Source organism: Mesoplodon bidens (genome assembly GCF_964165515.1).
Source record: "Mesoplodon bidens genome assembly, chromosome: 3".
Taxonomy (NCBI): Eukaryota; Metazoa; Chordata; class Mammalia; order Artiodactyla; family Ziphiidae; genus Mesoplodon; species Mesoplodon bidens.
Genome location: NC_138178.1, coordinates 49,124,259 through 49,146,309, shown reverse-complemented (window position 1 = coordinate 49,146,309; position 22,051 = coordinate 49,124,259). Strand labels below are relative to the sequence as shown.

At 35.8% G+C, this 22,051-nt stretch overlaps 1 protein-coding gene and 1 long non-coding RNA gene across 7 annotated transcripts in view; one reads left to right on the top strand and one right to left on the bottom strand.

Annotated features, from left to right (window-relative positions):
* LOC308613377 overlaps positions 1-22,051 on the top strand; it is a 29,603-nt gene that overhangs the window by 1,747 nt on the left and 5,805 nt on the right. The window contains exons 2-3 of the long non-coding RNA XR_014015244.1: positions 1,095-1,237; positions 14,339-14,413. This is a non-coding gene — a long non-coding RNA (uncharacterized lncRNA). The remainder of the gene's footprint in view (positions 1-1,094; positions 1,238-14,338; positions 14,414-22,051) is intronic.
* RNF111 (ring finger protein 111) overlaps positions 3,810-22,051 on the bottom strand; it is an 81,891-nt gene continuing 63,649 nt past the window's right edge. For 3 of the 6 annotated variants that reach the window (XM_081226788.1, XM_081226792.1, XM_081226793.1), the window contains 8 exons: positions 20,832-21,093; positions 16,783-17,131; positions 14,727-14,879; positions 13,611-13,737; positions 9,975-10,067; positions 8,302-8,397; positions 7,139-7,266; positions 3,810-5,464 (listed from right to left, as the gene is read on the bottom strand). In XM_081226788.1, the coding sequence (XP_081082914.1) occupies positions 5,347-5,464; positions 7,139-7,266; positions 8,302-8,397; positions 9,975-10,067; positions 13,611-13,737; positions 14,727-14,879; positions 16,783-17,131; positions 20,832-21,093 (1,326 nt within the window). In that variant the 3' untranslated portion in view covers positions 3,810-5,346. The remainder of the gene's footprint in view (positions 5,465-7,138; positions 7,267-8,301; positions 8,398-9,974; positions 10,068-13,610; positions 13,738-14,726; positions 14,880-16,782; positions 17,132-20,831; positions 21,094-22,051) is intronic. The other 3 variants (XM_081226789.1, XM_081226790.1, XM_081226791.1) reach the window with 3 other exon arrangements.

Genomic DNA, 22,051 nt, shown 5'->3' with positions numbered 1-22,051 from the left:
ACGGGCTTAGTTGCTCCGCAGCATGTGGGATCTTCCCAGATCAGGGCCCGAACCCCTGTCCCCTGCATTGGCAGGCGGATTCTTAACCACTGCGCCACCAGGGAAGTCCCTGTATGGTTGCCACTTTTCATCACCCATCACATTTTATTTTATTTTATTTTTATTTATTTTATTTTTTTTGCAGTACGCGGGCCTCTCTTTGTTGTGGCTTCTCCCATTGCGGATCACAGGCTCTGGACGCGCAGGCCCAGCGGCCACGGCTCACGAGCCCAGCCACTCCGCAGCACGTGGGATCCTCCCGGACCGGGGCACGAACCCGTGTGCCCTGCATCGGCAGGCAGACTCTCAACCACTGCGCCACCAGGGAAGCCCCATCACCCGTCACATTTTTTTTTTTTTTTTTTTTTTTTTTTGCGTTATGCGGGCCTCTCACTGTTGTGGCCTCTCCCCTTGCGGAGCGCAGGCTCCGGACGCACAGGCTCAGCGGCCATGGCTCACGGGCCTAGCCGCTCTGCGGCATGTGGGATCTTCCCGGACCGGGGCACGAACCCGTGTCCCCTGCATCGGCAGGCGGACTCTCAACCACTGCGCCACCAGGGAAGCCCCACATTTTGTTTTAAAAACGGAACGTTTTCATTACATTTAAGTAGAGAATCACATGTGGAAAGGCGGTCAAGAAGGTTTTTTTCACTTAACTCAAACATCAAATCGATGAACATATGCAAATGATTTTCAACGCTTGATTTGTATGTTTTGAGTATGTCGGCTATCTCCCACATGGTATAAAGTTGATTGTTCTCAATTAATGTCTTGATTTGATTGCTATTGACTTTAACTGGTCTACCCGACCAAAGAGCATAATCCAGCAAGAAATCTCCAGCACCAAACTTCACAAACCACTTTTGACACGTTCAATCAGTCACAGCACTTCTCCATACACTACACAAATCTTTTTTTGCATTTCGGTTGCATTTTTATCTTTCTTGAAATAATAAAGCATAATATGGTGAAAATGTTGCTTTTTTCCTTCTGTCTTCAATATTAAAATGGCTACACAAAAATACACCAAATTTGATGTCTTTTTTCAAATGCAGGTGGATATGACAGATGTCACATACAATCTAACAAAATTATCAGGAATGAAGTTAAAGACAACTAAGTGCTACTACAGCCATCTTACAGAAAAAACCGAACGAACCTTTTGGCCAACCCAATAAATGTTTTGTGCACTGGGGTTGTGAGTATAATTATATTTTTGCTTCATTATTATAATGTTGTGGTGTTATCAAAAGCTACAACTATAAAACAATCCTTACCACCTCTCAGGTCTTTGTAAACAGAAATGTTAAGAATGGTAAAGTGCTTTTATTAACTGATTTGACATGGTTAAAGCTGAATAATTTAATCCATATTAGACATATTATGTTTTCATTTAAAATAGAAGTACTGGGCTTCCCTGGTGGCGCAGTGGTTGAGAGTCCGCCTGCCGATGCAGGGGACGTGGGTTCGTGCCCCAGTCTGGGAGGATCCCGCATGCCTCAGAGTGGCTAGGCCCGTGAGCCGTGGCCGCTGGGCCTGCGCATCCGGAGCCTGTGCTCCGCGGCGGGAGGGGCCACAATGTTGAGAGGCCTGCGTACCGCAAAAAAAAAAAAAAATAGATATATATATACATATATATATATATCTTTTTTTTTTTTTTTGCTATATCCAATACTGTGACGTCAAGTCTTGAATAAGCAAGAAAATGTACTGTCCCTAGAGGTTTTGGAAGTTAAATTAGAAATCAGGATGCAGGGCTTCCCCGGTGGCTCAGTGGTTAAGAACCCACCTGCCAATGCAGGGGACACGGGTTCGAACCCTGGTCCGGGAAGGTCCCACGTGCCGCGGAGCAGCTAAGCCCATGCGCCACAACTAAGCCTGCACTCTAGAGCCCGCGAGCCACAACTACTGAAGCCTGAGTGCCACAACTTCTGAAGCCCACGCACCTAGAGCTCATGTTCTGCAACAAGAGAAGCCACCGCAATGAGAAGCCTGCGCACCGCAGCGAAGAGTAGCCCCCGCTCGCCGCAACTAAAGAAAGACGGCGCTTATAGCAACGAAGACCCAATGCAGCCAAAAATAAACTAATTAATTTTTTAAAAATCAGGATGCAGTAATAACCAAAATGGGAAAAGAATTTGAAATAGATCCATGTTTATGTATAACTGAATCACTCTGCTGTACACCTGAAACTAACAACATTGTAAATCAACTATACTCCAATATAAAATAAAAATTTTAAAAAATCAGAGATATGGGGACATATGTATATGTATAACTGATTCACTTTGTTATAAAGCAGAAACTAACACACCATTGTAAGGCAATTATACTCCAATAAAGATGTTTAAAAAAATTCAGGATGCATTTTCTACAAAATTAAGCTATTCCCATTTCTGAAAAACTAATAATAAAATGTCTACAGAGTTTACATTTTAATTTGTATTACAAATAGCATTTTTAAAACAGAGCTAGTTTTCTGTCTGTCAAATAGTTATGGTTCAAATGATGAAATGTGCTAGCAGCTTAAACAAAGTCACCAGATTAAAAAATGTTTCAAATATCAGTTTATCACTTGCATATTAACAATGATGAACGTAAGGATTTGCTGACAAAAGAGTTTTAAAGTATTTGGATAGCTATCACTGAAATTTTCGTTTTGACATAAGATGTAGCAGGATACGGAAGACACCAAAGCACAGAAAGTTAAAATACTAAAAATTATTTTCTTTCTCACTTGGTTCATTACTAATCACATTTTTCTGTCATTAATTGCAGTAGCTTAAGAAGCTCCTGCATTAACAATTCAGGTATATGCTACAGATACTTGCATAAAATAAAGTTTAAAGTAATGATACTTTAGATCTTAAAAAAATCAGTAGCAATCATTAAACAGGTCAATAGGTAGTTGTGCATCTAAATCTGATTTAATATTAAAAAAAGAGAGAAATCTATCTGTATTTGTGTTTTGGGGAGCATCAAGAGGACTCCATTGTATAGAATTCTCCCCATCTTACCCCTTGGCACAGACCCTGGGTTTTCCAGTGGTAAAGTCCTACATCCATCACAGGCTACCTGAAGACAGGCTACTAGCTCTTGTCCCCAGTAAGATGGCAAACAAAGTCTCTCTCTTTTTCTCTCTCTCATTCTGTCTTGCCACTCCTCCCACAACCCTTCTACAACTGCAGCTTAATCATCTAGTATTCTTTTTTTTAATTTTTAAATTATTATTATATATATATATATTTTTTGGCTGCATTGGGTCTTCATTGCAGTGCGTGGGATTCTCACTGAGGTGGCTTCTCTCGTTGCGGAGCACGGGCTCTAGGTGCACGGACTTCAGTAATTGTAGAACGCGGGCTCAGTGTTGTGGCTCTAGAGCGCAGACTCAGTAGTTGTGGCACATGGGCTTAGTTGCCCATCGGCATGTGGGATCTTCCCAGGGGTCGAACCCGTGTCCCCTGCATTGGCAGGCTGATTCTTAACCACTGCACCACCAGGGAAGTCCCTAGTATTCTTTTAAAATATATTATTTTATATCCAAATTTCTAAACCATAGTCTATCCTCCATCTCTACACATACTATGTTGAAGCACGCTGATACTGCCAATTACTACGGTGTAACATTTACTAATACAAAACAAGGGCAAGTAGCCATAATTGAATACAAACATCAAATTATGCAAATGTCAACTTGAGTGAGATCACTGTTTTGAATTCCAAGATGTTCAGTGTAAACAGTTTTATAAAAATGAATTATGAAACACAAAGACAATAGAAATATAAGTTATTTATTAATCAATCCACTTACAAAGCAGGTGGCTTAATGCAAGCTTATCGACATCTTCACATATGATCCATGGGAACATGTCTTCCACATACAGACAGTGATGTTACTGACTGATGCATTTGCAATCTGGGGCATATTAAGCATATTTAGACAAATAAAATTAGGCTATCCTGTATATGAAAGTATCTTGATAATACACATCCTTAAGTGGATTAAAACTTTCTCCAAAGGAGAAATGTTAGTACATTAACTTAACTTTAATATTCTATATTATGCAGTAAATCTTAACTATAGAAATTAAAATTTTTAAATCAGTGATCGACTCTTGGTAATGTATGAAGTGGGAGTCTAAAACCAGAGCAACAGTAGGTTGACAGTATAATTTGTGCCTCACAGTATCTGCAGATTTACTGTTTTCAAGTTTAAAGAGAAATAAAACAAGAGACATGTAGATTCAGCTGACTTTATTTATCTTTAAACTAATAAAAATCCCTTTAAAAGTGATCCTGGGACCTTTAGAAGTTCTATGAATGCACAGATACCTGCCGATGACTGCAATTCTAAATCCTGACTAAATGTGTTTACAAAAATCAATGTAAGCAGATATCTTTAATATACGTGCTTAGCAGAAGACTGAACAAAATTCTACATGTCTTCTCCAATTTCCCTAAAATTTTGTTAAATCTGCAAGTATGTACAATCCAGCTAATTGAAATTACTATTTAGTGTTCATCAGAGCTGTTTCACAGCAGCAAAAATTGAATCTGGGAAATAAAGTTCTAAACGATGTAGGAAAAAGATAAATACAATCAGAACAGCAGTCTAAATGTATGATATCAATATTCAACTCTATCTGCATTGTGCTGAAAGGAAAAGGATACACCAAGAAAATTTCTATTGATCACTCTGGTGAAGTGAATACCACCTGCATCTGATTGAAAATGGTTTGTATTCTGTTCCCAGTATCAAGAATGGTATTTAACTCAGAACTCCATATTGTAAATATACAGCAGCCATTTTGTCCTAATTAAGGAATGTCTTAATACACAATATTATCATTTTCTAGAGGATCTTTATACATTAAACTAAAGTACATGATTGATTAAATTAAACGTTAGTAATGGATAAAAAAAATTCATAATTCTCAAGACCTGGTACTATGTAAAAAACAAAAAGACCACGAAATTCTACTTACTAAAGCAGCTAATCTTGCCTGCAAGTTTAGGGTCACAAGCCCATAATATGTGCAAAGAAATGCAATACAAGGAACCATGCAAAAATACAGTAAAATGATACAGGAAAAATGTCAAATCTAGAAAAAAAAAAGCTTTTATAAATACATCAAAATCAAGTGTATACATAAACTGTAGGTCTAGCATTAGTTGTACCATATAGCAGAGCCAGCACTCTAAGTTCACGGCTTCCAAATCTGCGCAGGTAAGTCATGCCATCTTTGGTAGACTGCAGTACCAGGAGGGTGGGAATGAGAGGGAGGGTAAGAGTTCTGAAACATGGTGTCAACTTTCACTTGGCAGCTGGGCCTCAATGTCCACTCTGCATATGGGGCACTTCTTATTGGTAATCAACCACTGGTCAACACACACTTGGTGGAAAAGGTGCATACAGGGAAGGCGTCTATTATAGGCAAACAAAACAAAAAGCAAAAATTAATTTTATGACAAGTGTAGTGGCATTTATTTTTAAACAAATGATACATGTAATAATTCAGTAATGTTCTGAAGTTACTAAACATTTTTCTCTTCTGCTAAAAAAAAAAAACAAAAAAAACACCCCTCTGTACTCAAGAGTTACACCTACATTAAATTAACACTCTGGGCAATATAATGTATAAATGACCAAGATAATTAACTGTCACAGGTATGGAATCAAATTATGTAAAATCTCAAGAATTTTAAGAACAACAATTACATTAGCAATTATTCCAGCTTTGCTTCTCTGCATGAGCTGCCAATGCACTGGAGTTGGCAATATGTTTCCTGTAGCATAATACTGTAAGTACGTTTTTAAATATCAAATCATTGTATTTGTGAAGCACTTTCAAAAAAATCTCATTTAATTCTCTCTCAAAAACTTTAGAACTTATGTTGTAAATATACAGCAGCCATATCATACTGATTAAGGAATGTCTTAATATGTAATATTATTTTCTGTCTACAGGATCTTTACACATTAAATTTAAGTACCTGATTGATTAAAGGTTAATAATATTGTTTTCATGTTATATCCACTTAATTCTACGCTACTCTTTTAAAATTAGGTTAAAAAGAGACGTTTATTTTAGTACACTACACTACCAATTGGAAATTGAGAAATAAAGAAAGCTTCCATGCAATAACAGGGTAATGTTAAATCTAAGTGTAACAGTAGGATAAAAGTTACTGACTTAAGTGTCCATTTCAACTTCCACCCCCGTTAAGAGTTGTCATACATTTCAGACTTCCTAATATTTTGTAAAAATAGCTAAAAAGAGATGTTCCAATTATTCCTTGCACAGTATTGTCAATATTGTAAAAACAATTATCATCCATATTTATAAATCTTCACTGGAAATACACTGTTCAAATAACCTTATATGTGGTATAGTAGACAACTTTTTATAACATTTTTTCTCTCTCTTAGCCAACTGAAGAAATACGATAAAGTTTTCCTTATAAACTAGGGCAACAAAACTACTATACACTTTTTATATATGTTATAGGACTTGTTTCATATGGGATTATGTTACATTAGAAAAAACCAGAATAGGAACAAAACAATTAACTCAAGAGATTATAAAAAGAGAAATCTAAAATTAATATTTGGTTAGCATAATAACATTTCCTAAATCACAAAGTTGCAAGAAGAAAACAGTCTACAAACTGAGAGGAAATTTTAGAACAAGATTACTTTATAAAAGATGCTATAAAACAAACTGCATGGAGCTAATCTGGATCCCCCTCTTTAAGCTCTGGAGAATACATTAATATATCTGTCTTGGCCTCCAAAACCTCTCACCTCTCAAATTCTCCTTCCTGCAAGTTTTAAAGAAGACAATTTTGACCACAAAATTTCCCTGGCCAAGTCTTGGTGTGGCCCCAAAACAGGTAGTATATTTCCCATCCACACCCCTTTGCTGTTAATACAGAGACTTTAATCTTTTTTATTTCACTCACTATAAGAAGGCAATTCTACATGTCAGACTGGTAACAGGGTATGCCAGGAGTAATCTTTATTTGGGTTCTGGTCTACTTTCAAATAAAACCTTGTACAGTTTTGACAATGGATTTTAGATAATTAGTGTCTAGTTACCTCACATCTTCACCTTCCTCTAAAATAGACAAACAGATGGTACATTTTTCCTCTGTGTCTTCTTCAGTCCCTTCTTCCCCATCTTGTTTGCAGTGCAGTTTCCTCTGTGAGAACCAATCAGTTGTTACCTTGTTAGTAGAGATGACATTATTGAACAACTGAGTAAAGTCTGTGTTTATTTGAAAAACAAAACAAAACAAAACAAAACCACACATTCACCCACAACTTATTTCCCAGGTAAAACTGTCATGAATTAAAGGATGAATTAAGTGACTATTATCAACTAAGTGTTCTTGTAAGACCCTTAAGTAATCAGCATCAAAAGCAAAATTAAAAGTAACAGAAATTCATTAGTTTGAAATTTATCATTTTTAATCCACAATTAGAATACTATATACTATTTTTGTCCTATCATGAGCACAGCCAAATAAACTTTATTTTACTAATGAATATTTCAAATAACATTCAAAAAATTAATGCTAATTATAGTATTTAGCTTAAACAGTTGAAAGGACTTTAATGGTAATACCTCATTAATACTCTTAGAAAAAGGATGAAAAATACAATGAACAGAAATTTCACACTTTATTAGTCTCTATAGCATAGAACACTGTTGTCTGTTGAAAGAAATTTATTTAACATGCCTAGTCCATAACTTCCAGTTGTAATACTACATAAGGAATATAAGGGTAGACTATAAAAAATGTAGGTCAATTAAATGTCCATCAAAATAACTGACTAGTTAAATTATGGTACTACTGTATGATGGAATTCTGTATATAAGGGATTAAAAAGAATATGGATCATCCGTAGGTGCTGATATAGAATGAAAAGAAAATGTACAAAAATGTGTGTATATTATCCCCTTTATTTTTAAAAGTGAAAGAAAAATATATACATATGCATATTATTAAAAATATGTGGAAGAATACCTAAGAAATCTTTAAGCAGGATTTTTCTTCTGGGAAGGAAAACTAGGATCAGTAGGGTAAGAGACTTCGCAGTATATAATTTTATACTTTCAATTTTTTTAACCACATGCATGTATTGTTTTAATAATAAAAAATGTAGTTGCTAGACTCCACAAACTCAAAGGAAGTCCATAATATTAAATGTTATGCATTTCAATAATAATGTAGATGTTTCATAAAATAAATTCTTACTTTTTTGTATTTATGTGGATATGTACATCTTTCAATTGTCCCCTGGGATGCTCCACGATTGACATTTCCTAGTCTTTCTTCCAAATGAATAAGTTCCTGAAGGTGAAGAATAACTAGTATTAAAAGTCAGGATGATTATTCCTTGAACAGCACTGTCAATACTGTAAAAGCAATAAAGTTCCATATTTATAAACCTGCAATGTAAATAGAGTATTCAAAAAGCCATACATACAGTAGGGTAAATGACTGTTTATAGTTCTTTTCTCAGCCAACTGAAGTGGTATGGCAAAGTTATCCTTGCAGACTAGGGCAGCATATTACCACATGGTACTATGTACATCAGTAAGCATGTATGCATGCACGTAGAAGATGAAATCATTGTAGTAAAATAGGGAAACAAGTCAAACAATAGTTCTAAGTCCCAATGACTCCAACTTCCAAACTGACATGAAGAAACAAAACTTTACATCAGGGACTTCCCTGGTGGTGCAGTGGTTAAGAATCCGCCTGCCAATGCAGGGGACAGGGGTTCGAGCCCTGGTCTGGGAAGATCCCACATGCCGCAGAGCAACTAAGCCCGTGTGCCGCAACTACTGAAGCCTGTGTGCCCTAGAGCCCGTGCTCCGCCACGAAGAGTAGCCCCCACTCGCCGTAACTAACGAAAGCCCGCGCGCCGCAACAAAGACCCAACGCAGCCAAAAATAAATAAATTAAAACAAAACCCAAAAAACTTTACATCAAATTCAAATGACTTGTTCTTCCTGAAAATTCAAACAAGAAGATATTTAGTGAAAAACTGAATTACTTAGGTTTATTTTTCTACAGTAATACTTCTCTAAAAATTAAGCTTAGTCAAAAAGCATTAGGCGGGCTTCCCTGGTGGCGCAGTTGTTGAGAGCCCGCCTGCCAATGCAGGGGACACGGGTTCGTGCCCCGGTCTGGGAAGATCCCACATGCCGCGGAGCAGCTGGGCCCATGAGCCATGGCCGCTGAGCCTGCGCGTCCGGAGCCTGTGCTCCACAACGGGAGAGGCCGCAGCAGTGAGAGGCCCGCGTACCGCAAAAAAAAAAAAAAAAAGCATTAGGCATCGATTTTAGTAGGAAAATATTAGAAAAACCTAAATGATTTTCTAGGAGAATGGTTAAATTATATTCATCCACACAGTAGAATATGAGAGCTATCGAAAACAATGAATTGGTCCAAAAAAATGATAGTACTGATTTCCAAGATATATTGCAAAAGGTAGATTTATATAGAAAATGTTACTGCTCAATTCTAATGTATTACAAACATCACGTGGGTTCAATAAAGCACGTAAGTCTACTGCATTTATTTTTTTAAAAAAGCATTAAGGTTTTTCTCCCACATTTAATAGTATGGTTCTTTATCTGATATTTATATTAATTCAATAAATTTCTACATTCTTCTGTATTAGATATTTTCATTTACTCTTCTTCAAATACTTGGGTAATTTCTGACACTAAAATTAATATCACTTATAAACCTTTCTATAATAATCCCTAGAAGCAATACCAGAAATTTAGGTATTTTACTGCTTTCTGATCCCCAGCCACTGCAGCAATCCTATACAGTTGTAAATATTAATATTACATATATTCTCTCTCTGCATTATGGATACTGTGGCAAATATCTTCATTAATTTTATTACATACCTCAAAATTGCCCCTGAAAGGACCTCTGAATGATGTTCCATCCAAGCCTGATGAAATGTAACGAATGTGAGGATAGCCTGCCATGTCAGGAACCTATTTTAGTAGAAGAGATAGGCTAAATCAATTAAGAATAGGCTCAAGTTTTGCTGCTACCATTGAATAATTCAGACACTCAATTCTCTCCATCCAGCTTCTCACAAAAATCAACTTCAATAAGTATATATAGCTCCAAAAAAGCATTCTGTTAACAGGTTCCTCTTCAAAAATGATCTCTTTTATAATAACTCAAACCGTCATCAGAAGGAAAAAAAAAAAAAGGGAACAGCAGTTCCACAAGATAACAATTCTCTTCTACTTGATTTATTTTGCACAAAGAATCCTAAGTAGAAAATACTCAAACCTAAGAACGATGTTCTTAGTAGCCTAAATGTATAAAGGCTAAAATTTTATAAGATATGATCAATTTCAGAGAGCTTTATTGAACAGTATTAAGAAACAGAAATCCACAAAACTTAACTTCAACATAAAAGTTTTACTTCCCTTCCTCTAACTCCCAAATAGTCAAAGGTACCCTTGGCTCCTTTTTTGGTTTGGCTCTGTTAGTGAAAGTTTTAACAGTGTTTTCTAATTTTTTTGTTAGGCATAGTCAATCCTCATTATTCATGGATGTCTTTATTGTGAACTCACCTACTTGAGAGAATTTATTTGAATTTATTTGTAACTCCAAAATCAATAGTTGTGCTCTCACAGTCATTCATGGACCTGCACAGAGCAGCAAAAAATTTGACTTGCCCAATACGTGTGCCCAGCCTAGAGGAAGAAGACCCTGCCTAGTTGTTTCAGCTCTTACACTGTATACAAGTGTCTTTTTTGCAATCTACTTAGTGCAATGTTTTTCACATTTTTGTGCTATTTATACATCATTTTATTGTTTAAAATGGCTCCCAGACAAAATGCTTAATTGCTGGCTAGTGTTCCTAAGTGCAAGAAGGTTGTGACTTGATTTATGCAGAAAATATGTGTAGATAAGCTTCATTCAGGCATGAGTCATGGTGCTGTTGGCCATGAGATCAATGTTAATGAATCAACAGTATATGTCAAATAAGGTATCTCTAAACAGAAAAACACATTACAACAAGGTGATGCATTGATTGGTGGTTGTGACTAGAAGCTTGCAATAACCTAGGGCTGTATTTACCCTTAGGAATAATATTGGGTTGGCCAAAAAGTTCGTTTGGGTTTTTCCATACGATGGTACAGAAAACCCCGAACGAACTTTTGGGCCAGCCCAGTAGTTCAATATCTGCTTAGTCAGCGTTCACAGCAAATCTACACAACATAACGACCATGAATAACAAGAGTTGACCGTAGTGTTAGGAAAGGGAGATTCTGAGACAGAGCGCCATCCTTCCATTTCTATACATAAATCTCCAAAATTATTTTTTAATCAGCTTCCGCTGAAATGTAACATACTTCTAGCAGGTTTTACAGCTTTAAAAGACAATTCACTAATAAAAAAAATGAAAATTAAAAAAAAGACAATTCACGCATGGAAAAGAATTTAAAATAAGCAATAACTTTTACCCTTCAAATAGCCTAGTATTTAAATATCTGCAATTTTCCTCATAATCAAGATCAATAGTATCCAGCTTTAAGCAGATAATCTAACTTCCTACACATCTCCAAGGAAAATGAAAAACATCAGAAAGGAGCTCCTGCCTTCCAAATTACTTAAACCTGCACCCCTCCTATAACCCTCCCTAGCCTCCTTTCTCTAGCTTTTAGGGAAGCTGCTCCCCTCTTCTCCTATTCCCCGACCCTGGGCCCCCCTTAATTAACTGCTACCCACCCCTTTCCGCAACATCTTCAAACAAGCCCTCCCTAATGTTAATGTTGTTCTGTCCTAAACCTAAAATTACCTTCAAGTTTCCCCAAACCTAAACGACCTCTCTAATCCCGGAACAAACGCCAACCCTATTTCCCACTTTCCCTTCACAGCCAAGTTTATAAAGCAAGTGGTTTATATTCACAGTCTCCACATTTTTTAACCTTCCTTACTGTAATCTAAGAGGCACCCCATCTCCATCCCTCACCACTACTGAAATCACTCTGACAAAAGCCGCCAATAACCACTCCCATGCCAAATGCATTCAACATTTTTCAAAACTTTACTTTTTTGTGATGAAACGCTACTGACCATATTATTTTGACATAATTCTAACTTTATTTCTCCTCAACTTCTCTAGCCAATTCTTGGAATTCTTTGTTTGAAGTACAGTATTATCATTTAAATATAGTATTATTATTCTCCAAGGTTTTTTTCAATCGCTTGTCAGTCTGACAAATTAGATTAGATTTTCCTGGAAATCTAATCCTCTTCCATGGATTCATGTAATATGACAGATATGTAACACATATATATTGTACATTGACAGATCACAACCCATCTTTAACTAAGATACCAGTTTATTGTTTGGAGATCCAGACCATAAACCTAACTTCCTACTGGACATCCCACCTTGATACACATATTATCTCAGATTCAATATGTCCAAAACCTAACTCACCTAACCCCTTCCCTAAACCCTCATCTAATATTCTCCAACTTAGTGAATGGCAACACCATATACCTAATAACCAAAGCCAGAAATGTGGGAGTCATTCCAAATATTACTCAAATGTATCCCATCATTTTTATGTCAACTGCCACTGCCCTTGTTCAGGCATTCACCAACTTTTATCTCTTCTACTATAATGTCCTAACCAGTATCCTTCTCCTACCATGAAATCTATTTTACACATAACTAAAGAGGGGGTCTATTTAACTACAATCTGATTAAATCACTCTAACAACATAAATATGATCAAGACATTCCCCTTTCAATGGTTCCTGAGTCCTAGTTTCCTAGCAGGGCAGATACTTCATTGCTGAATGACCCTCACCCCTAAGATCTAGAAATACCAACTTACTTGGATTTCCTTGTGCTTATGCTATTTGAAAGCTCTTTACATGCTGTAGCCACTGTAAGAGTACCATTCTCAATTCTTCCAAAGCCTGCTTAGAAGCTGCATGTATAATAAAGTGTCTTGGCAACCTTCTCTGCAGTGCCTCTACCCCTACAAGACAAAACTACTCACTTCTCTGTACCACACAATATGTATTATGTGAAGAGCAAACTCAATTTTTGTGGAATTTGTTCTTTAGAACTCAAAATGGATCAACAAAATCTGAATCTGTTCAAATCAGATACAGAGAATTAATACAGTCCTTCTGCTGATCAGAAAATAAAGTATGAATGCATTAGAACTGACCCATTACCACTTACAACAAAATAAAGCACATGTCCTAGGGAGAGTGGATCAAGATTGTCATCTTCACATAAAAAGAAAAAAATTTGTCATTTTTTACATTAAGAAGAGTTTTTTTTACAATGCAAATACAAGCACATATTTTAATATATCTAATACCTTCTTATAGCACAGTTTCAATCTAATAATAATAATTCTCAACTTCTACTGAAACACCTATTAACAACTAATACATTAAAAATATTTCCAATAAAATATTTAATTTAGAAAAGGAAGAATAGTTTTCGAAGGCAACTATGTCAGAATTTTGAAATGTTCCTATTTTACCATTAAAGGAAGAGCTCCTAATTGCAAGTGATGAAGTCGAGGTGGTGCATGGTAATGAGCCAAGTGAGGATGCAATGCTCCAGGTGTATAAGTAGCTGCAGTGACTCCGGCTTCAATTCCCAGTTCCCTGACAAAAGAGGAGAACAGTTTAAATTTTAGACATCCTTACAGTGTCTTTATTATCAACAGAAATGGGGGATGATGTTTACATTTTTAAAAGTAATCTGAAGATTCTTATCTGAGCTGAGAAAAAAAGATAATTTAGCCCAAAGGATGTAACTAATAATTTCAAATTCACTTTAGGAATTAAAATTCGAAGATCCAATTCTGTGAGCGCGAGGAGCAAAGCATTTGCATTCAGCTTCACATCTCACAAAGGAAGGGAATACAATGGATGGCCCCTAAGGCTCCTTCCAATCTAAAAGTCTGATTCTTCTTGAGGAGCATATAGACTAGAGTTTACTTTTTTGGTTTATATGAATGCGCTCCCAGGTCTTCCGTTTGTTGGATAATGCCTCTGGATTGTTGGCATCAAGGACAATTACCTTATAAAGCAAGGGTAAACAAAATTTTAGAAAGAGTAAAATTTGGTAAATGCCAAATCTTCATTTATTTATTCTCATTTTATGTTTTGTCTCAAAAGTCATTGTGGATCAAGATCTCAGTGACTGCCTACAGACAACAGATCCAGAAAGAAAATTAATGCAAATCTGCTTCCATTTCTCTAGGAAAGAACACAAGCCTAGAGGATGCTGGCTGGATTTCCCCTGTCAACAGCAGGGGTTAAGGGTGGTACAGCAAATGTGAGTATAAAGGTTGGGGGTGGATAAAGAAGTTATGAAACGTTTAGGGAGTTAACTTTTGACCGTAGATCCCTGAAAAACAACAACAACAAAAAGCTCTGCTCCTGTTTGACACGCTCCCTGCCCCAGAACTCAAGCTGCTACTCTCTCCTCTCCAGGTCTCTTAGGACTCACCCAGAGACAGTGCTTCACAGATAAGCTGGAATTCAGTTTCTCCACACTACCCTTCTCTAGGCATTCCACTACAAAGTATCTCTTCCAGGTTTCCACCACAAGAAACTGAGCATAGCTTTGAAATAAACAAGATACTGACCAGGCAGATCTTTCTGGAGCCTGTCGAGGATGTGAGGACATAGTCTGAGGCACATGAATATGATGCCCATGACCATAGTTTGGGTGCATCCTATGTGGATGGGGTGGGGGGCGTTCATGTGCCCGCCTGGAAACACAGAACACAAAAAGACCACTGGAAATAATTGAATAATTGGTTATTTCTTAGTGTAGAAAAAATAATATAGTATTACTATTACAAACATCTACAGATTAGTCTTGAAATTAATTCCATAAATTATAAAAATGTAATATAAAATAATTTAATGATTAATAATAAATCAATAATCATAATCCCACAAATTCTCACTGCTCATTTATTACAATGCCTCCAATCCGAATATCACCCAAGGAAAAAGGCAGTTTTAACATTATCTTGCATACCTGCTTTACAGCAAGTATTTTAAATAGAATAATAGGAACTAAATGAAAATAAAATTTTAAAAATTAATACTCCAACATATGCTACAGGCACAAATAAGTTATTCTATATAAACATATAAAGCAGAAAAATGGAAACTTTTATTTTGCTTCACCTTTATACTGTAATAATATTCATCCATTTTAATGGATAAAACTTCTAAGAAAAAAATTTTAACCTTGTGCATTTTTTTCAAACACACGTCAACACATCCAGGGAACTGACATTACCTCCATTCACACTTTGTCATCCCAGCTAATTATATTTTCTCTTCCTAGTCTAAAGTCTGTCAAATTTACAAATGCAAATGGTCATAAAGTACTAAACAAATGGCACTTAAGAAAAAAAGTTCCAGGGATTCATTTTTTTTTTTTTTTTTTTTTTTAGTTTTTTTTTTTTTTTTTTTGTGGTACACGGGCCTTTCACTGTTGTGGCCTCTCCCGTTGCGGAGCACAGGCTCCGGATGCGCAGGCTCAGCGGCCATGGCTCACGGGCCCAGCCGCTCCGCGGCATGTGGGATCTTCCCAGACCAGGGCACGAACCCGTGTCCCCTGCACCGGCAGGCGGACTCTCAACCACTGCGCCACCAGGGAAGCCCCAGGGATTCATTTTTTTATAGTCTAATTCTTACTATTAGTTTCAAACACATTTACAGATTTTGCATGTTTAATCTTAATTTTCTAGATACTGGAAGATATGAATATGAAATTGGCAACTTTCTATATAAAGGGTCACTATATTAGAATGGCAGAAACAGCCAGAGATTCTGAATATAACCTTAAATTATATAACTAAAGAAAGAAGTTACACAAGTGCCAGATTATTGATTAAATCAAGAGTTTTGCAAACGTTCTGGAAGGGCCAAATAGTTAATATTGTTTGCTCTATAGGCCACATGGTCTTTGTTGCAACCACTCAACTTAGTTTCTGTAGTGTGAAAGAAGCTACAGACAATACATAGATGAACAAGTGTAGCTGTTTTCCTGCAAACCTTTATTTACCAAAACAGGCAGGCAGAATAAGACCAACAAAGTACGCTGCCCTAAATTAGAATATCAGATCCTGAATTTTCAAAAGAAAACAAAAAGTTCAATTATAGTCTTTTCATAATGTTTGGGGGATATCTTAATATTTAAATTTATAAATAAACTAAGTTAATAAGACTAGTTTTTCAATATCAGCTGTTGAAAACTTCTACTAACACCCTTCTTCCCTCTGGTTGGTAAATAAAATAAATCAAATTCAATCTTTAATAACTTTACATCTTATTACTCAGGATCACCAATTTTAACATTAATCTTTAGTATGGACTACTGAAGAAACAAACAAGAGATTAGTTTGCAAGAATAAATGACCTTGGGTTATATCTTGAAAGGGCTTTGATTTTATTAAATAACCTGATATAGATTTTTTTTGTCAGCACCTACAACTCAGGATGAGATGGAGGAACATTCTGGTTAGTAAAGAATTAATTTCCCAGTGAACTGAGGATTAAGTTACATCACTATTAATTGAGGATAGCTACATCACTTCTAAAGACTTTACAGGTTTAAAGACTAATGGAAATAGAAGGCGAAAGAATAAAGTGTGATTATTTTTTTAAAAACATAAAACATACGTTGGATGCTGCATCATTCTCCTTCTTTGAACTTCCATCCTCTGCATCACTTCATGAGGATGCAGTCTCTGTGCTGTAGGTGCTGTGGCTGGAATATGGTGTGAAATTGGCTGGTGTGTGGGAGGGAGATGCTGAGGGACTGGTGCAGCAGTACTGGCTAAATGCGTTGGAGGTGGAGGTGCCACGGGGTGAGATGTTGCATGAGAAGATATCTGAGAATGGAAAGCATGTACAGGATGAGGAATAACATAATCCACTTGAGGCGGAGGCTGAGTCTGAGGAGGAGGGTTTCCGTGAGAGTGGGGGCAGGCAGAGGTTTGATGATGAAGTGGTCTTGTCAAAGAAGCATCTGTAAGAAAAGCACAGGCACCACAGAGTTGAGCACATATTGGCATAATACATTCCTATTATATTTTACAGACATATTAGCACATATTTAATTTTTATGAATACTTTATCAATGCTTGAGTCTGCTTAGTCCTGTTTGGCATCTTGCTTTCTTCTTTGAGTAATCATAGGTATCTTCTCAGGTCAATATATATAGCTTTACTTCATTCACAGCTTCACAGCATTCCACTATAGGAATGCACCAAAATTTATTGAAGAAATTGCCACTGATAAAAACTGGAAGTAATCCAAAGCTGCAATAAACATCTGTATGATTTCCCTTGTGCTCTTTCATACATGCATGTACAAGCGTGTGTACATGCATGCACGTGCATGCACGCACACACACACACACTGCTCACAGAGAGTTTCTGTAGCATAAATTCCTATAAGCAGTTCTGCATCTGAGAGAATAATTTAAATTCAGATACTGGTTGACAAAACACCCTTCCCAAAGTTTACATAATTAATTACCATCAGCAGTACATGAGAGCTCCTGCCTAATTACACTATCACTAAATTTTTCAAATGCTAACCAGAAAAAATTATGTATTTATTTATCACTTACATTTCTTCCCAGAATTATCTATTCATATTCTTAGCCTATTGTTCACCTTTTTCTTGTTGATTTATAAGTATTCCTTGTATACATGCATACATGCAAGCTTTGTCATAAAAAGGTAGTATAAACATTTTTCCAAATTGTCTCCTGTCAGTTTTACTCTGCCATACTCAAGTATTTTGCTTTTGTATAATCAAATGTATAAATTATATATTTATAAATACATAAGTCTTGTTTTCCTTTGTCATTTACTGGTTATAGAGCACTAGAAAGAGGAAAGCAACTTGCGAGTCCTAGGCACAACTGCAAACATATACTTTCATTAGTGCACTTCTCCTCCTGCCCCATGCCACTTTTCCGGTGCTACATTAAGAAGAAGGGGGTATATCTGCCAGGAACTTGCCACGGAAATCAGCCTTCATAAAGATGGTTTCGTCCATTTCTTCATCCTGAATCTTTATGTTGCAAAGTGACTGTTGAAAGGTCCCTCAGAGGAATATGTATCTCTCTTACTCTAAGGGATATGCATCTGTCTGAGGTCTAAAAATAAGTTTGTCTCCTCTTTGGATTTTAGTTCTAATTTCATTTTATTTGTAAGATTTTTCTTGGTAGCCTGGTATGGAGCTACAGCCATTCTCTAGTTTCATTACAGAGAGACTGCCTTCAATTTTTAATTGCTTTGATTCATGTATCAGTGGTGAAAGTTAGGTAACCATGGACTCATTCAGCCATACTTCAGAGGAAACCTTGCTAGTATGTATTGTTATTTAAAGGAAATATTTAAAGGAAATAGTCACTAAATATTCACAATATTTAAAGGAAACTTTCACTAAGCTCAATGTAAGTTGTGACATATTTTTAAACTGATTTTCTAAAAGTTATATTTTCAAATCAATGCTTTACGCTAAGAAGTCACAAAGCTCAGTATTCCTTGGTCATCAAAAAGGAAGTCACTAAGTTTTATCATTGTTAACTATCCTTCCTCAAATTTAGAGCATTTTTCCCAGTTTCATGTCAAGGTTTTCTACTTCTATAATCATTATACAAGAAAAAATATTCACAAATATAACAAAATTTTAAAGTCTTGTTTTGGAATGAATCCGTTTTTTAACTCTTCATTAATCATTTTATTTTTTTCAACCTTACTGACGTATAATTAACAAATACGACAATATATTCAAAGTGTATAATACGATAATTTGACACATGTATACCACATGAAATGATTACCACAATCAGTTTAATTAACATATCCATCACCTCACATAGTTGCCAGTTTTTGTGTGTGGTGAAAAATTCAGCCATCATTATAATACACTGTTTATCTAAATAAAACAATTACTAACCACTGTATAAAGATGACATATTCTGCCTTCCCACAGACCATTTCCCTTCTTCTCTATTTTACGTGTTCTTGCAAGTAAAAACAAACAAACAAAAAAAGTTCTTGATCTTGCTTCTTAAAAGTTCAGCATGTCACTTTAACCCAGCAATCTCACTCCCAGGAAGTTACCCTACAGACAGACTAAAAAACTACAAACAATTTAAATGTCCATCAACAGAGGACTAATTTAATATACAATGGAATATTATGAGGGTATTAAAAACAATGAGCTAGATTTTTATATGCTAATATGAAAAAAATCTAAGATGTATTGTTGAATTTTAAAAAAACAAAAATGAAAAAGCAAGAGGCAAATACTATGTTTGATATAATCCCATTTTTTTTAAAAGGAGAGATATGTCATAATAAGAGATGTCATAATAACGTGTGGAGAAAGAAAATTTCCAAAAGGTTTTATAATAAACTATAAACAGTTGGTACCTCTGAGGTATTAGCATTAGTGGGAAGAAAGGAGAAGGGCTTTTAACTTCTCATTTTATATCATTCTGCAGTTTGAATTTCTTAGGGTGTACACCAGTTACTTTTATGATAAAAGTAAAACAAGTTTAAGTCTAAAACATTTTTTTATTAGGACATAAAAGATGAATGGATACACTTATAAATTGCTTCAGTATATTATTTTTAAAGGGGAGGGGGAGAAAACCACACATTTTGAGTTCTCAATAAAAGATAATCAATTAAAGATGAATATCAACAAGTATTACAGAATAGCCTGTACATCATACCAGTGTTCACACACAGAATTTGCCCACTGGTCAATGCTTTGCAAAAACTAACTCGTTTCAAAAGCTTTTTTCTACGTTATACTTTAAAGTTGCATTCTTGAAAAGTGATATATCACCAGATTTCATTGTACAAATTCTGGGTTGACTCCAGCTGTGCCTGCAGGACCCAGATTTTAAAAATTATAGGACTGGAAGAAGAGATCTAAGAAGATATATAACTGAAAATTATCCCTTGTATGTAATCAAAACAAAAGCAAATTTCCTTGCCAACTTTCTGGTTTACCCCTGGCATGAATTTTCAGTGTTTCTTTTAAATCAAAGTACTTAATAAGCTTCCATCTGATTATTAACCTATGATTTAACAGAGCAATAAATATATGTTACACAGCCTAAGGGTATTTCTCATTTCTTATGGTATCTCATAGATTTCAATTTCTTTAGACAAGCCATGTCTGATTCTATTTTAATTGCTTGCATCAAATGAGTACAGAAACCTTTCTGCAATTGGCAGAGCTTTCTGTCAAGGAATTTTCTCTTGTGCCTCAGTTAAGCTTCAGAATTATTAATCAAAGTTTACTTTCCTATGTGTAGAAATGATTACTAAACTTTCAAATTTCCTTTTACTCCTAAAGGATAAATCCTTAAAATTTCCTTTTACAGGAATCTAAGGTGCCATTCAATGTACGAGTTCATAGATATTAATTAAAATGTAAATGTTAGTATGTCAAACAGACAAAATATACTTTTTATTATTTTCCCAGACCTTTTACAACAACATCTGCCCTTTTTGCCTTAGAAGACTGTTCTGGGTACGTGAGGTAAAGGGAGGATGAAATAGGGAAAATACACTCCACTCTTAGGCCAAGGAGGTACTAAACATTTATAAACTAGTATTACTGAAAGGTTATTTCATGAGAGGATGCTTCATCTATGTGCCTCTAAGCCCTCTGCCTGTTAAATTCATACTTACAAGGAGGCGGCATGTAATGTCGGCAAGATGACAGCGAGGCTTGTGGAGGGGGCTGGGGCTGGGGCTGTGCAACCACGCTGGATCCGTAACCATCTACTGATAATGGCTGGCTCGGGGCGGCAGCAGCGGCAGCCTGGTGGCTAAAGATTGCAGCTCGGGAAGAGGAAACAGGACAGCAGGGGTCAAAGGCAGATGCTCCATGAAAACCACCACTTCCATGACTTCTGATACCACTGCTGCTCAGGTCTACTGGCAATGCCTGCTGTATAAAGAGGAACTATGTTTTATCTTTCTAAAATTTGGTCAAAACATTGTTTCATGTTATATTATGAAAGTACTCCTAATGCAATCTAGAAAAATAGAATCTATGAATTTAAAACTGGTAAAAATTTTGAGTGTGAAGACCTACTGAGCACCAAGAAGATACTGTGTGCATCTTGGACTGTAAAAATTGTAGTGCTTATACACTTAAAATCTATAATCAATTTTAAATAATCAAGCATGAGATCATGCTGTAAGATGAACAAAAGTTAATTAATATATTATTCTAAGATCTGTTTCTCTTCCATTATCTAGATTTTAAGAGAGAAAGAAACTTTTAAATTATACTTCCATATCCTCCTTTACCCCAAAATTCTGACTGGTAATTTAGGACTCCTTTACAAAACATATAATCATACCACTGAAAACATTTAAGGCTCCAGGTAAAAATCTGTTCTGTTTTTAAACTGTACAAAGCAAGCATTCAACTGAAACTCTAATAGTGCAAACATTATCCAAGATAACAAAGGGCCTAAGATTATTCAAGCTAAACCATTAGCTAGCTTTTCCTCATAACTTTTTTCGCTCAAAAAAAAGAAAGATTAAACCATGATTACTTTTATTAGGAATATAATTTTAGGGAAGGCCCATTTACCAAGTTGGAAAATCAAAGAGTCTAGATTCCATCTCTACTCAAAAGTAATTAAGTTTTTTCCCCTAAGCACTTTGAAAAGTGCTTAGTAAAACACTTTACCTTCTACTCTAGAGCAGATTACAAAAACAGAATTGCTTTTTTATATTCTTAAGTATTTTAAATACAAGTCTTTGCTTAGTGTTCAGTACAGCTGTAAGTTTTAAAATGTGATTAAAGAAAATAAAGATGTTATATATGGAATCACATGCAGGAATTGTTCAATACTGAAAGCTGAGGGGCTAGCGGTGAGGAAAGCTAGGGTAAT